This window comes from Monodelphis domestica, chromosome 3 (genome assembly GCF_027887165.1).
Source record: "Monodelphis domestica isolate mMonDom1 chromosome 3, mMonDom1.pri, whole genome shotgun sequence".
Classification (NCBI taxonomy): Eukaryota; Metazoa; Chordata; class Mammalia; order Didelphimorphia; family Didelphidae; genus Monodelphis; species Monodelphis domestica.
In genome coordinates, this window is record NC_077229.1 from 291,648,337 (window position 1) to 291,665,394 (window position 17,058).

The window sequence follows — 17,058 nt, forward strand, 5'->3', positions numbered from 1 at the left end:
TCGCTAACTGCCTGAGCATTTCCTCTTTTTAGCTGACCAAGGACTATTGTCAGCCTAGCCCTTTTGCTGCTTTTATGTACTGAAGCCATCAATGAAGCATACAGTGTCATTATGGCGAAACACAGAAATCCATTCTTCAGCACAGTCTGACATAAAAACATTCACTGCATAGACTAAGAGCAGAAAGAGAAGGGGGGGAAATGGATTCATTGAAAGTAGAGAGTTTTTTCCTAAGGAAAAATCTCTATATCCCCATCCTTTTCAGAAAAGCAAACAAAGCCAAGCAAAAACATCCATTTTGTAATCTCTTTTGAGCCCCTAAAGCTTTTACAGTTTCAGAGTGGCTTCTTATAGACAGAGGTATTTAATTTGATTTTCTTCATAGTCTTTCTAATGTAGTTAGAAAAAAATGTTAATTATCCCCATTTTACAAGTGAAGAGACTGAGTCTCAGAGAGCTTAAGCACCTGCGAAAGATCACACAAGGCTAGTAGATAGCAGATCTGGGGACTGGACATGCAGGGCTGTAAGAAACTAACTTAAAAAGATAAACATAAGCATGGCCATTTGCTGGAGGTTGGGGTTAGGAATAGAGCCAGCATGAAGAATTTGAGCTTGTAGTTCTTGATATTCTAGCTGCCATTGAACTCTTTGGGTTCAGGAAGTTAAAGATCATGAGACATTAATTTCATTGCTATGAAAAATCTATTCTAGAGTTCATTTCCTCCCAGATGTCAACAAAATGATAATACAGCATTTGGGAATGGAAAAGTGACTCTCATTCTTTCCATCATAATTATTTCTACAGCAATCATTGGTGCATCCAGACTCGGTGGAGAGGAGAGAACCTTGTGAGTGCCGTGGTGACATTTAATAAAGTGGGGTCAGGGAAGCCCTTGCTGTGGATTCTGAGTGGCTCTTAATCATAATGACTTTTCTTCTCAACTATACATGTCATTTTTTCACTTCTTGGGGCATCAAGATTAATTCCAATACGTTCTTCTTCTCGTTTCAGGAGCAGCCTATTGCCAGTTCATGGACATGCTATTCCCAGGCTGTATTAGTTTGAAGAAAGTAAAATTTCAAGCAAAATTGGAGCATGAATATATTCACAATTTTAAACTTCTACAAGCATCATTTAAAAGAATGAATGTTGATAAGGTAGGGAACTGAATTGCACTGTCATTTGACCTTAAAAATAGTCTTTTAGAGGAAATACAGGAATCTACTGTTAGCTTTAAAGTAAAAAAAAAACATGAATAATAAGGTCTAAATGTGACATAAAAAGCCTGCTTAAGCCCCTCAAGTGATTAAATATGAATTTTAAAAATAGGTAAAGTCATGAGGCTTTATTTTTTTAAATGTGCTTAAGAAGTTTTTCTGTTCTTATTATTGTATGGCTAGAAGTGCTTAAGGGGGTTGTTTATTGTGTTATTAGTTACAGAGCAGAATATTATTCTACTTTACTTAATTAGAATAGTTTTTCTCTTCCTCCTGAGGGATGCTGAAACCACAGGATGATGCTATGAGTCTAGACATTAGAGGTAAAGTGGGCTACATTGGAGAGGGAAAAGAAATATACTAAGTAGTATAGAAGTCACCATGATTAGAGTATTTGTTCTTTGAATATTTGTGTAATAAACATGTCCAGTACCCTGCCAAAAAATTAGAACCATTTTTCTTAATGGAAGAAGAATATTGAATTAAAGGAAGTAAATGACTTAGTTTATTGGATCATAGATTTAAAACTGGAAAAGACCTTAGAGAGCACTTTATTCCTGCCCTTCCTCCTCATTGTATAGGTAAGATTGTGATTTGGTGAAAAAAGTACCCATAGTGAATGACAAAGCCTAGATTCCAACCCATGTGCTCTGACTTCAAATATAGGATACTTTCCTCTGTACAATACTAAACTTTTGTAGGCATAGGAATGGCATTAAGAAGGCTGTGAGAATTAAGAAAAGAAACTAAGGAGCCAAGATTATGATAAGAGTACCAATACATGTTTTATATATTTTCAAGATGAAGACATTCTCTGGCAAAAGACTTGTGGAAATGCTAGCAAAGTTTTTTCATGATTTCTCAGGAACTCACTTTCTAATAATAATAATTTTTCTTTCATGCTTTAAACCAGTAGTTCTCAAATCTTGAACCAGGAACCACTGGGAGTCCCTGCAACTTTATCAGTGGGTCTATGAGATCAAAACAACTTCATGATAATACTAAGATGAGTTTATTTCTAATATGATAAATATCAATGAATGTAACACATAAAAACTCTTTTTGTCCTCAGTAATTTTCACAAAATTAGAGGAGTCCTGATGCCAAATAATTTGAGGACCACTGCCATAAACAGTTGACCTCTTCTACAACTATTTCTTTATTAATGGAGTGTTGGGATTTCCCTCTCTCCCTCCACAGATCCCACCTTTCTTTTTCTACTTTTTTCTACTCATAGTTATTCCCCAGTCTGTTTGTTCTTTATTGCCAGTCTTTAGAAATGACTTAGAGTATCCAATCAATGTATACTATGTTCAGGTAGCAAATAATTTTTAACAATCACTAGCTCTGATTGCTTCATTTTTCTTTATCTTATGATACTTTTTCTGAATTTTGATAGTATATTTGCCAAAAAGAAAGAATGTCATATATTTTCATAAATAGAGGTATGGAACCAACAGCCTTTCATAATTATGGTTAGTTTTCCATATTGCCTCCTTTCATTCTATCCTATATATTGATGCCAAATTTAGCTTCTTAAAGCCCTCTACTCTTACATATACCCAACTTTTTAACTTAAAAAACTTCGAGTGGCTCCCCATTTTCTATCAGATAAAGACTAAACCTTTTAGTCTAGGATTCTAGGTCAGCCCCAATCTCCCAACTTATCATCCCAGGCTTAACTCTGCCTACTCCCCTTCAAGAACAGTAAGTTTCAATACTATTTGAACAATCAATTCTCCACTACTACACACCATGGAAAAAATTTCCCAACTCTATCTTCACTTTATTTTGTTTCCTTTGTGCCATGAACATAATAGATGCTTAATATATATTTGAATTAAAGTAAAGCTGTGGGGTGGAGATTAAAACAAAAATTATATACAATCTCATCAGGGATGTTGTTAAAGCAATTCTGACCCTGGGAAGAAAGTTGAATTCCACAATTTCTTTAGTCATTCATGTCCAACATTAAAATTCCATTATTGTCTCCTGGAAGGACATATTAGAGAGAGTTTTTTTTCTGAGGGTTCATGCAAGTGATCTCCTGAAGTAGGTAATAAAAGCTATTTTGTAAAAGTTTGCTTAGGTCCTCCAGATTTGAACTCATTGTCTTATAACTATTATTTTGATATTAACTTCAAAAGTTATTTTCATATATTATCAAAATCATTATCTAAAAAAATTTATTAATCCTTATTATAAAGTTAATTAAAACAAATATTAATGATTTTACCCTCTAAATATGGTAGCTCAAGAAAAAGAGTGGTTTTTGTTTTGTTGTGGGGGGTTTTTTTGTTGTTACTTATAAGTTGAAAAAGATTTCAAGAAGAGTAGAATCTCCTCCAAAAATCAGTCTAATCTATGGGAAAAACATTCTTTTTTTTTTAACAAATAAAACCCCTTACCTTCTATATTAGAATCAATACTGGATATCAGTTCTAAGGCACAGTGCAAATCTCTCCTATAAAATTTAGGATATTTTCTCTGATCCTTTCCATCTCTTAGAATCTCAAGCTCCATTCAAATCCCAAGACAATTAGTACCTCTAACAAGAATCATTTTCTTTTTTTTTTTTTTAAACCTTTACCTTCTGTCTTGGAGCCAATACTGTGTATTGGCTCCAAGGCAGAAAAGTGGTAAGGTCTAGGCAATGGGGGTTAAGTGACTTGCCCAGGGTCACACAACTGAGAAGTGTCTGAGGCAAGATTTGAACCCAGGACCTCCCATCTCTGGGCCCGACTCTCAATTCACTGAGCCACCCAGCTTCCCCTTGGGAACAACATTCTTGAAAAACCATGGCAAATAATTTAATTTAATGAGATAATTGAGAGACAGCATGGTATAGTGGGAATAGCACCAGCTTTGGCATTGTGACCTAGGTTTTGTCACTAGATTTTGTTAAAAGGCTCACTCTACCTTGTAAAAGGTGGCATGGATACAAGATGAAATTCTGCAGGTACATAGCTGATAAACTCAGCAACTGCAGATCCTCATGGTAATTTCAGCCTATAGTGTGCTGGTTCACATTTTCAAACAATCTTCTTCACTAGACAAAATTGACACACATGCAACCCATTTCTCAAACACGCACAAATACCAACTCTGTCAGTCCTTTCCCTCACTATGAATCCACTATGGAAGTCAGTGTGGGATAATAGTTGTGATGAAGACTTAGCTCAGTCATAGGGAAGTTCCAGATTTGTCTCCAGAAGTGCAAGTAGACCGTTGCTGCCTTCCCACTGCACGTGGTAGAACCAGGTATTTTCTGGGCAGATCAAGGACCTTCTACGAGACCTCTAGAAAGAATGTTAGCTATAAGTTCAGACAACGAGCAGGAAAGCCCTGACTGAGTCCTTAAATCCTGATTCTTTGCTGCTTCAATGGGGCCATGTTCTTGAAATCGCTTTATCCTTTGTGCAAGGAATTAGAAGGCAGCAAGAATTTAGGAGAGACTCTGGGTTTGCTTGGCGATATTCACTCTTCCCAAAGTGATGCTTTAGTTTGGTTCTTCTTCCAGAAAGTTGTTAAAAAATTATAGATGCTAGAATAGAGGTGTCCAAAGAGAAGAACCCAGGAGAGAAAAGCTGTAGCCACAAATCACCAACAAGGTAAGGCAGGGGGAGCCTTTACTGTGCTGAATACTGGGGTTACACAAAGAGGCCAAAGGCAGGCCCTGCTCTCAGGGAGCTCACAGTCTAACGAGGAGATGACAAGCCAACAAACATGACTTGCTTTTATTTGTCAGGTCATTCCAGTGGAGAAGCTAGTGAAAGGGCGCTTTCAGGACAACTTGGATTTCATCCAGTGGTTTAAGAAGTTCTATGATGCAAACTATGATGGGAAGGAGTATGACCCTGTGGAGGCTCGGCAAGGCCAGGATGCAATTCCCCCACCAGACCCCGGAGAACAGATCTTCAACTTGCCCAAGAAATCGCACCATGCAAACTCACCGACAGCAGGTACTAGAACAGCAAAAGTATTTCTGCTGTTTCCTTCTAGATTCTATTATCATGCAACTTGGTTCTCTCCAGCAGGTGTTTATTTTTTTATTTTTTATTGTCGTGCAAAACACACTTCCATATTGATCCCAAAAACCCCAAAAGAAAACATAAACACCCTGATGTGAAAGATGACTCCCAACAGGTCTTTCTCTGGAGGTGGATAGCATTCCCCATCATATGTCTTGTAGGGTTGCCACAGATCAGTGCATTGCTGAGAGGAGCCACATTTTCACAGATAATAATCATCCAATATTGCTGTTACTGTGTACAATGTGCTCCCAATTCTGCTTATTTTGCTCTCCATTCGTTCCTGCAGCTCTTTCTAGCTTTTTCTGAAAACATCTTGCTTATTTCTTACAGCAGATTATCATCTGTTTTCATCTGTGACATTATCCCAGTGCAGTAGAAAGTCTTCCAGGACATTTCATATTTAGAATATGTGTAACAGAGTTAGCAGATGGACCCGTAATTTTATTAGATTAGAGATCTCCCAGATGAGGAAACTCCCTCTATCAATGAAGGTCAATTATTAAATGCTTATTAAGTGTCTGCTATGAGCCGTGCCCTGTAGAGATACAAAAAGAGACAGAAGACAATCTCTAGCTTCAAAGTGCTTACAGTCTAATGGGGGAGAAAACATGCAAAAAAATATAAATGCTTCCTACAGGATAATTAGGAAATAATTAACAGAGGGACATTACTGGAATTGAGGGTTTAGGGAAGACATCTTTTTTGAGGGGGAAGATAGTAGTTGAGACTCAGTCAGGGAAGACAGTTGTTGGAGTGGAAGAGGAAGGCTTGGGGGCAACCCAAAAAAAATCTCTGGAGCCAAGAGATGGGGTATCCGGTTTGTGGAAAAACCAGGAGATGGGTGTTCCTGGCAGATCAAAGAGGACCAGCAGGGGGAGTAAGGAAGACTAGAAAGTTAGGAGGGAGCTAGGTTATGAAGATCTTTGAATGCTAAGCAAAGGATTTTGTATTTGATTCTGGAGGCCAAAGGGAGCCACCATCTTTGCCACTTAGACTCCCATCTCATTGCCTGGAGGAGGGTGCCTGGGGTCACTCATCAGGTTGGGTCAGAAGCAGGTCTGGACACCTCAGACAGCTTTCTGTCTACCATACCACTGCCTCTGCATGTATTTTCAATACAGAAGATAAAGTTGCTTAATCTTTTGTTTTCTTGCACCTAAATGTTAAAAAGGTGCTCAACACAAACAAATGGGCAGGATCTTTCCATATTGATTTTTCTAGAAAAATTTGAGTAATTTGTTTAAAAGATCATAGTTAGGAAATAGGTTTTGGTCAATGACACATGTAAAACCCAGTGGAATTGGATTTTGGCTCTGGGAGGGGAGGGGAAAAAACATGAATCATGTAACCATGGAAAACCATTCTAAATTAATTAATTAAATAAAAATTTCCAAATTAAAAAAAAAGATCATAGATGCAGAAGTGCAAGAGCTTCCCTAGGCCAGCTGTCTTACCACATTCCTCCCCCCTCCCCCAATCATTTTACAAATGAGAAAACCAAGGATGAAGGAAAGATAATTTCCACTGGGGAAGAACTTAAGGCTTATTCATTAAAAAAGTGATATTCATGAATTTTTTTTTCCCATGAGTCTTAATGACTGAGTTGGATTTTTAAAAGTTGAGGAAAGTTGGGTGGGGAGGCACTATTGACTTAAATTATAACAAGAGCTCAGAGTCAGGAACATTCAGGAAGCATTTAGAAATTGTAAAGGACTGTTCTTCAAGAACATAATCCATGAACTTAGTGTAGACAATGGGGAAAGTGTTGGAATTGGAGTCAGAGGAAATGAGTTCAAATCCAAGATTTTTGCTTTCTACCCATGTCAATTTGGGCAAATCACTTCCATGCCTCTGGTCCTCAATTTCCTCATTTATAAAGTGAGGGAGGTAGAACAAATTATTTCTACAGTCCCTTCTGTAAGCTGTCATTCTGTGGTCCTATATTCCTCCAAGGGCCAAAGCTTATGAACTTCATTCCTCAGAGTCCTCTTTCTAAACACAAATTCTAATGAACTTCATTGCATGATTGGGGGAGTCACAAGAAATTAGAAATGGCAAATTGGAAAACAGTCAGTCATATGGCTACGCAGTTGTGCTAAACAATACAATTATATTGGTAGGAACAAGAAGTGTGGCCAGCTGTTGACTGTTTGACATCAATGAGACAAGAAAGGGATATACAACCCTACACATTTTATTGACCCCTAAGGGCACTGATGCATTACACCAAAATAGAATGGTTTATGTTTATGATTGATCCTCCTAAACTGTCAAGAAAAGTTTAAATTATATAATTTAATTATATTATATATAAAATTTTAAATTATATATAAAAGTTTAAATTAAATTATATTGTGTTTTTTAAAAGCAGAAAATGCTTTTAAAAGGTTCACTTTTAGATTTTAGAGAATTTTCCATTTCAAATGGTTAAAATTCTTTAGATGTAAATGGGTGAAAGCTATCTAGAAAATTTATCTTGTATTAAACACACCATTTTCCAACAATACTAGGTAAATGTGTTCACTTAACCTGTTGTTTGTCACCCACATGACACATAGATAGTACTGAATGGACTCCCTGTATAGAGAAGGAGAACTTTGTGTAGATGCAAGAGAATTAGGTTGAAATTGCTCTCTGTGTGACCTGAGATGAACCATTTTAGATGGGCCTCAGTTTCCTCATTTGTAAAATGATGGCATTGGAGTAGGTGATCTCTAAGATCCCACTGGGCTCTAGATCCTATTATTTGAGGAACACTTTGGTTAATTCTAAATTATTACCTTCATTGTAGGAAGTGGCTGGACCTTAAAGGCTAATATAGGATTTGAAAAGGCTGAGATAGGAGAGAGTATGAGAAGGGCATGGGAATAGCAGGAAGTCCAGTTTCTCTACAACCAGGCCTATTTGGATAGTCTGTGCAGTGGCGGCAAGTTGGGAGATGTATAATTTAAAATAGCAGAAGCATTTATACTTAGTTTTGAAATGCAGTAGATGCCTTAGTTATCATCTGCTTGCCAACCTTCTATTCTGGGTGAATATTGAATATTCACCCAATTTCAGGGTGTTTAACTTCCTTGAGTGGTAGCCACTAATAGCCTCAGGAGGCAGACCAGGAGGATTGTCTAGCTAGAGGAGAAATCAGCCTGGAATGAGATAATCCGGATGGGGATAATAGAGAGTGGCCTCTCTGGGTGCTGCAGCAGCATGTGTTGAATAGAGAATGAACAGAGAGAAAGATCTTGGTTCATGTTGGCTGCATCTAGCCCCTGAGCAAGATATTTAACCTTTCCGATCCCCAGCCAACCCTCTGAGACTCTAAGAGTAAAACAGGTGGCTACCTGCATTAGGAACAGAAGTTCCTCCATGGGAATTCCATTATGCTAGTGAAATCGCAAGTTCTATGCCAGCCATAAGTTCCACTGATCCAGTGGTTTGGCCTCTACATCCTGATGCAGTTCAGTAAATGTAGAATTAACCTGTGAGATTAAAAGATTTAGGATAAACAACAGATTCCAAATCAGATTTTAGGATTTCCTGGTGAATTGCATTTCATCAGCAGTCAAAAGTATTGTATCTTGAAAGGAAATATCAATATCCTTATGATTTCTGACCTAACATATGTTTAGAAATGCATGTTCACATAATGACAGGTATCTAGTAAATGCAATAATTACTGTGAGTTAGGCTATTTCTAGGGGCATCTGGGGGCACAGTATTGAGAGTGCTGGGCAAGATTTATCTTCTTGAGCTCCAATCCAGTCTCAGACACTTACTAGCTGTGTGACCCTGGGAACATCACTTAGCCCTGCTGGCCTCAGTTCCTCATATGTAAAATAAGCTGGAGAAGGAAATAGCAAACCATCCCAGTTTCTTTACCAAGAAAAGCCCAAATGGAATCACAAAGAGGTAGATGTGTTTTGAATTTTAAGAACAAAAATTATGTCTCTTAGTTGCATCCTTGTAAGCTAAAACCCTGAGTTGAGATGGTCATCATTAGAGACTAACTTTTACATGTGAACAATTCTAAAAGAAAATTCAAATCTGTTTCTTATAGAAGCCAAACAAAAATATGAAATTATCTTATGTTCATAGAAAAAGTATAGTAGTAGTTATGGGAATCAGGACTAAAGATTTTTTTCTCTCTCCTTTTGAAGTTTAATTATTTTAGCTTCAGCATTTAATTTTTTTTTAAAGCTCAAACATGAGGAAAACATCCTTTTTATATAAACTATAACATATCATTATAACTTATATAATGCTTGTATAATTTATTTATATTTATAAAATATATATTTTGTCATTATATTATTTTAGCTTCAGCATTTGATTATTTCTTTTTTAAAAACTAAATCATAAATAAAGGAGGAAAACCTCTTTTTTTATATAGGTGACATATAATATATACATATTTATATATTTACAATTAAGACATTAGAGATGTCATTAACAATCTGCTAGATGGATATATGGATGAATGTGTAATTTTCAGATGAAGAATTGAATATGTTGCGTACTTGGAAGTTTATATTCTCTAACTCTGTGAGTTCAGCTTTAGAAATGAGATTTGTGTCTATTCAGGAAGCAAATAGTGTTTGATAAGAAGATTATATGTGGCTCAGTGAATACTTTTTTCCTTCCTGTGAAGGTATCCGATACCACTAAGTTAACAAGGAAAATAGCTACATAAAATCTCAAGAAATGCAACTCCTTTCCAATATTGAAGATGTGGTAGACTGGTTGATTGACTGGATGTCAGCGTAAAGGAGCAAATGGGTATTTCTTGACTTTAGCTAGGGAATCTTTCTTAGGTAGATATCTAAATTCCTCAGTTCTCTAACAGCTTTGTATATTTAGGAAGGCAAGTCTGCCCCATAGAATACAATAGTATCATTTGCAGCTTAGAATATTTGCATTTCCTAAGAGCAAACAAAAGTATGTGGCTATATAGTGTTCTTCTCAAAAATGTAAATAGAATTTTTTTTGAAAGCTCAACCCATCAAAGGCTAGGTCTTCTATATTTGTACATACTGCTTTTAGCTCTGAGCTCCAACATGAATTTTTTTCTTCACAAAGCCCTGTTGAAGAAAGAAAAACAAAAAGGAAAAGTATTGAAATAAAATCAGTGTGGCATCTGTCTTAATCTCAGCAACAGGAATCCAGTTCTATTCTTTCTTTTATCTTAATGAATGGCTGGAATTTGTGAGTTGTCTGGAATGGAGAGAAAATGACTCAATGTGTACAAAGAAGTGGTTAAACCTTGTTCTGGTTTGAAAAAAGTTCTATTGGAATCCTTTCGTTTTTTTAAGACACTAAAACAAATAATGGTGGTTTTTATACATATGTAAAATGCTTTCTTCTGTTGAATTTAAAAAAAAAAACATTTCCCTAACATTTATAGATGGAGAAGCTGAGACAGAGAGAAGGTGAGCTATGTGTCTTAGGCTATGCCATAGATTAGTAGCAGAGACATATCTCATACCCAAATCTCTTGATTCCTAGACTGGTAGGTTAAGCCACTATCTTCTGACTGTGACTTTCCATTCAAACTCTTGACTTTATGACTACAGGATCAAAAGCCAAGCCCTCAGCTAAATAGCAAAGTAGATATTGCCATGTTCTGCATTCTGCTTACCCACCAACTTAGGCATAGCAGAGTTGCCACAGGCAGTAGAACTGTAGCAAATGCCCACTTGGTACCAGAAGCTTCCTTTCCTCAAAAGATTCAGGTACAAGTCACAAAGCTGCTGGCATCCAGTATATTTCCATTAATGTCAATCAGTTCTGTGGCTAAGTCCTTCCTGGACAAGTTTACCCTCTCAATATCAGCCTGGCTTCCTGCCAAAGCACAGGTACCTGATATGAAACCTTCTACCAGGGCCTGAGGAGCAGAGGCTTTGCACTAAATTATTCTATGGAATGGCATTGATTGTCCATGGACTTGTTCTTTATTATCCTGGGTCCCCCTCTGTGTCACCTGATGTGTTCAGGAGAATATCTAAGAAGAACAGAAAACTATTTAATCTCTGTTGCTTCAGAGGCTCTTCTGAAGTATCTTTTCCAGGTTGATACATTGTTTGAATGATTATTAATATGTCCATGTAGGTCATGGAAGGTAAGTCTCTAAAGGAGAGATACAAAAGAGTTTCTAGGAACTATTCATCTTTCCTTATAGGATCTCACTCCGAAGCTAAGAAAACAAGCAAGAAAAACACATGGATTTAGTTTTGAAGGGACTGAATTTTCATTTTACTTTTTAAAATTTCAATTCTTCAGATCATGGTCCCTTCAATCAGTGACCTTCAAGTGTAGGAGGGATTTGATTTGGGGGAGGAAGTTAGCCTTTGACCAGTTGGTCTACCATGGTGCTGATGAGGTCAAAGGTATTATTTAGGTCCTAGCTAGCTTTGCCCTCTCCTATGACTAGAGACTATAATCCCATGTAGTCATCTGGCAAATGTAGGCCACTAGTCACAAGAGTCTGAGGGAACTACTCCAGAGGAAAGACTCAAAATGCATTCCCTCCAGATGGTTGGTGGGCAAGACTATCTTTGTACCTGAAGGACAAAGCATTCAAAAGATTTTTAAATTATCACCATTTTAGGTTTCAGAGGGTGTTGTTTTTTTCTTCCCTTAACTGAGGCTTGAGAGGCTAAAGATACATGGGTGTCCGTGGAAGGCGTTGTCACAGCAACACCCATGTATCTTTAGTTCTTGTTCAATCTATCAGCTCTGTGCTGCTCACTCAGCCCTTTCAGCTGCTCCTCTTACAGCAACTGCACTCCCTTGATGCTGGGCTAAACAGGCTACAGATATGCATCCCTGAGGATTGCTGGCATGCCCACCTGAGGGATGTGTCCTTTAGGGCTCTTTTTTTTTTTTTGCTATTTCTATTGCTCTGTGAAAAAATAACAAAGGATTTGGGATCAGAAGTTCATAAGGTTTACTATCTAATATGAATATTTCAAAGGAAATTTTTTTCAAAGATATGAGAGGCATGAAAAGGTAAGATTTTAATAAAGGGATCCATAATGTGTACAAATAGATAGAAGTATTTCAAATTTTAAATTGTGGAGATACTTGGAGATGGGAAGACTTTTTTTATGTCTTTTCCCTTTGAAGTGTTCTCTGAAATGAGGGTGACTCAAGCAGTGCCTGGAAAATACCGGAGGATCACATGATGGCTAAAAATAAACACATCATCTACAGCAGAGAAAATAACCAGGGCAGAATTAACTTGGTATGGGAATGTTAACATAAAATGGAAATGCAGCCCCAAGTCTCTTTCATGGAGCAGAAAGATGAGCATAATTATACCTCATTAAAAGTGAAGAATACACAGGCATCACTATAAATAAAGGAATAATCCATATGGCAGGATGAGATTAGGTATGCCCATACCCAAATGAATATTCGTTCTCCTCCATTGACAAAGCTATTCATTGCACCACCTCATGACCTTTTACAAATTAACCAGAAAACACTAAAATATAACCAGCCCAAAAAGTTTCTCTCAATTTCTGCATTGCTTCCCATGATTGTCTTTCATGACAATCAAAAGATATTTCTTTGACTCATGATATATATGTATGCATGTATGTTTATACATATATATCTACATATATGTATACATATATACATAAGATGACGGGAACATATGTAATCCAGTTAGAACATTTTTCAAGGGTAGCAAAGGTGGTGTAGTAGAAGGGATATTGACTTTAGTTTGGATCATGGTTCTGCTCCTCACTATGTGTGAGAACTTGGGCAATTCATTTCTCTCTGGGCCTCAGTTTCCCCTAAAATACAAGGGAACTATTTTCAATAGAGAAGTATGGAATGTTCACACAAAACCATTTCATAACATTCATATGAAATAATTTTTTTGGCCATTTCCACATTCCCCCAAGCTCTTTACTTTCCACTTCTTTCCTACAATAGAAATCGCTGCTATTAATATTTTTGGACATGGGGGCTCTTTTCCCTCTTTCTTTGGGGAATATTCCTAGTGATGGTAGATACACTGGATTAAAATATACACAAAGTTGGATAACTTGGGGGTATGCTTTAAATTCCCCAATTTTTAGTCAATTATTATAAATCTTAGAAGGATATTAGGTGATTTGAGGGGCCATAAAAACTTAAGCTTAAGAATTCTAACCAGCTGTTTTGAGTCTGGTAAAGAGCTGTTTGCTGGTGGTGTCCTCAAGTTAGGCAGAAGAACTCTAGCTGAGAGAATCAATTTTTAGAGCCATTACTCAGCTTGTAAGAAAATAGTTTAATATGAGTTAGTGCCTGAGTTGCTTTAATTGACCTAATGTCTTATAATTTGCAAAAATTATGTTTTTGAATGAATATAATTTTATTTTCCTTTTTAGAAGCCAAAACTAGGGAGAATATACACACTTTTATATGTGTAGTTATTGCATCTGATTTAAAGCCTATGAGGAAAAGTGAAGGTGTTCTGAATACTTAATCCTGGTCACTGAGTCTGCTGAAGTATGGAACAGACCCAAAGTATTGAGGGAGTAGCTGACTGACTACTTCCAAGAGCTGACATCAGAAAAGGAGAATGATTAAACTTTACACAGCCAAAGTCTACATGAGTAACTTTGTGCAAGCCAAAAGGACTATTATGCTTATTCCGGATGCAATAAGTGATTCTGCCACACTACAAATTACAAAATGAGAGACTTGGCCATTTGGACCTTTCACAAAATTCAGGGCTTCCCAAGAAGCCCAACATTGAGGCTGAGTCTTATTTGCCAATATTATAACAGTAAATTTAACTTTTTTATTAATTTTTAAAAATTAGTAAAACAGACTGGCTCTTCATGTTGGAAGCTTTTCTGCCCAGGCAGGACCTCCCTCTCTTCTATGACAGCTTCAGAGAGCCACTTGTGAGATGCATTGTTGTAGACAGGAAAGAAATAAATGTTCCAATTAAAAAAAAATAATAAAAACAACAATGACAACAACAACAATAAAGAAAAGTTGATCTTTTCTCTCCAACCTCACAATGGAACTAAAACCAAGGCTCTTTCCAGGCTTCATTTTCCTCTAGGTAGCATCAACATTGTCTGCTCTTTCTTCTCCTACCCTTAAATAGAGAGGTTTCAGCAAGTCAGGAGCAAATCTGCTTTGGAGACTTTTCCTGTGACAACTTGACTTATTTCATTAACAATGCATAGCCCATGAATGCAGAGTCCTTAGACAAGAGCTGCCCACTTTTCTCAGCCTCAGAAGGAAGCACCAAAGAAACCAGACTTTTATACATCCCCTCTGCTCAGAATGCCATAAAGGAATTGTTCTTCAAAAGATTTTGGTTGTGAATGAGGGCTTAAAAACTTCAACTAGTCTCTGAATCAGGAGGGAGAGAAAAGAACTTCCTAAAATGTCTGATACAGTTCTTTGTCTTGAGAAAAGAACTGATTGAACAAATATTTATTGAGTCAATTATATGCACTTAACTGTGCTGAGCTTTAGAAGAGCCACAGATGTAAATAAAACTTAGTTTCTTCCTTCCCCTAAAGAAGCCTGAATTGCCCTAGAATAGAAGTGATTGGAATAGGATGGAACTGGACTTAAAACTTCATTTGTTTTGGGGTTTTGTTTTTAAAATCTTTACCTTGTCTTAAAATCGATGCTAAGTATCTGTTCTAATGTCGAGGGATAAAGGGTTGGGCAATTGGGGTTAAGTGACTTGCCCAGGCTCACATAGTTAATAAGGCCAGATTAGAACCCAGGATTTCCCATCTCCAGGCTTGGCTCTCTATGACACTTCATTTGTACAATGGAAAATACGAGGAAACTCTTTATCAATGCAGATCTCCCCATCTTTTCAGAAACAGAGTTTTAGAGATTTGCTTGGGGCCTTGAAAAAGTAAAAGACTTATGTAGGATCCAACATCTCTAGTGTATGTCAGATGCAGGATTTGAACCTAGGTCATCTTAATTCCAAGAAGAATATAAAGTACTAGGTTATTGCTTAGTTGTTTTCAGTCATGTTCAAGACTCTTTGTGACCCCATTTAGGGTTTTCTTAGCAGATATATTAGAGCAGTTTGTCATTTCCCTCTCCAGATCACTTTATAGGTGAGGAAACTGTTGGCAGATAGTTTGCCTCAGTTTCCTCTGCTGTAAAACAGACTAGAGAAGGAAATGACAAACTACTCCAGTATCTTTGCCAAAGAGCTTTAGACCAAAGTATTTGTTTGTACTCTGAAGGCATTTAGAAACACTTGAAATGCAACAAAATGACATTATCCAGGAACAGAAGTTAAAGAACAAAACGAGCATTTTTAAATTTTATTTTTATTTGTAGTCACTGGGACTACCAAATTTTACTGTATAATCTCTTGCCTTTTGCAGCCTCTAATCAGAATACAAGTGACAAAGATTCAGAAAAAAAAAATTTATTTCACATCATGTCAGTTAGTAAAAGAGATTGGGAAAGTCTCCATTCTTACTGGAAAAAACTACTTACTCTCAATCCTTCAAAAATAACTTTTGGAAAAAAAATGTTGATTCCCATAAAGAACATTCATGATGAGAGAAAACCGAGGGGGTAGAGTGTGGCAGAATTTTACAAAACTATTCCAACTATGTTTATTTTACTCCTTGGAAGATTGTAATAATAGTCATTATAATATTTCACATTTATACATCACTTTAATGTTCTCAAAGCACTTTACCATATGTTACTTCATTCGATCCTTACAACAATCCTGTGAGATAGGTGGTATTATTATCCCCATTTTATGGACGAGGAAACTTGAAGTTCATACCAATCTTGCTTAGAGTCATATTTCAAGATTTCAACTTGGATTTTCCCAACTTCTCATCCAGCTCTCTATCCACCATGACTCCCAGTTTTCCTGACTGCCTGGGGAGGCAAAGTGGGGTGTAGAAAAATTGAGGCACCTTCCCAGAATGGGCATAGAGCTATACAGAATAACTACAACTGAGAGGATAGTGGCTTACTGAATAAATTTCCCCCTTTTTTGTGGCTCTTATCAACAATATTCGGGTTATATTTTTAGTTCCTTTGTTTATGATTCTGGTAGAAGCAATGTTGCCAATTACGTGAGAATAATTTCTAAATTTCATCAAAGTAGTCGTGAAGGATGAAGCTGAATGTAATGTTTTTATTTGCTTCATCATCCTGAATTCATGTGGACCTCAGAAGACCAAAACAGCATTTTCCATAAACATTAGGCAAGCTACTAATTGACATAAATTGCAGTGATGCTCTGGCCTTAACAAGACCATGAATCAGACTGTCCTTTGCTTTCAGAACTATAGTTAAGAGGTCCTAGAAATCCTATTTAGTCCAAAATTCTGGGAGGCAATAATTAAAACATAACTCAGAGATGTAGCAAGTAAGCCATACTTAGATTTAATGCTGAAAGGGAATTACAGGAACTTGTAATTCATATTCATTTTCCTCTGCAACTGAAATTTCCTTTTGGAAATAGGAAAACTTTAGGGAGGAGGTAGTAAGGAAAACTATTTAGTCATAAAACATGGCAAATATGAACTGTTTTTCTGGGTATCCTCAGATGCAGCTTGGAAAAAACTTGGAATGCTTGATGGTCACTTCAACAGATGTGCATCACATGCTCCTAGTCCAAATAGTGGCCGATTCTTTAACAAAAGTCCGTCTGGGAGGTTTTCTCTTTGATGGTGAATAGAGAAGAGCCAGGGATATGGACAGAACTGAAAAAATCTGGACAGGAATTCTGGGGTCTATTGAACCACTTTAAATTAGTTCAGTGATATTTAGAATTGACATGTGGCCCCCACCTT

The 17,058-nt window shown here is 36.9% G+C and overlaps 1 protein-coding gene across 3 annotated transcripts in view; it reads left to right on the forward strand.

The window, feature by feature from the left end:
• Positions 1-17,058, forward strand: part of MAPRE2 (microtubule associated protein RP/EB family member 2) — a 199,917-nt gene that overhangs the window by 152,935 nt on the left and 29,924 nt on the right. For all 3 annotated transcript variants that reach the window (XM_007487153.3, XM_056823880.1, XM_001368917.5), the window contains 2 exons: positions 1,015-1,160; positions 4,969-5,182. In XM_007487153.3, coding sequence (XP_007487215.1) covers positions 1,015-1,160; positions 4,969-5,182 — 360 coding nt within the window. The remainder of the gene's footprint in view (positions 1-1,014; positions 1,161-4,968; positions 5,183-17,058) is intronic.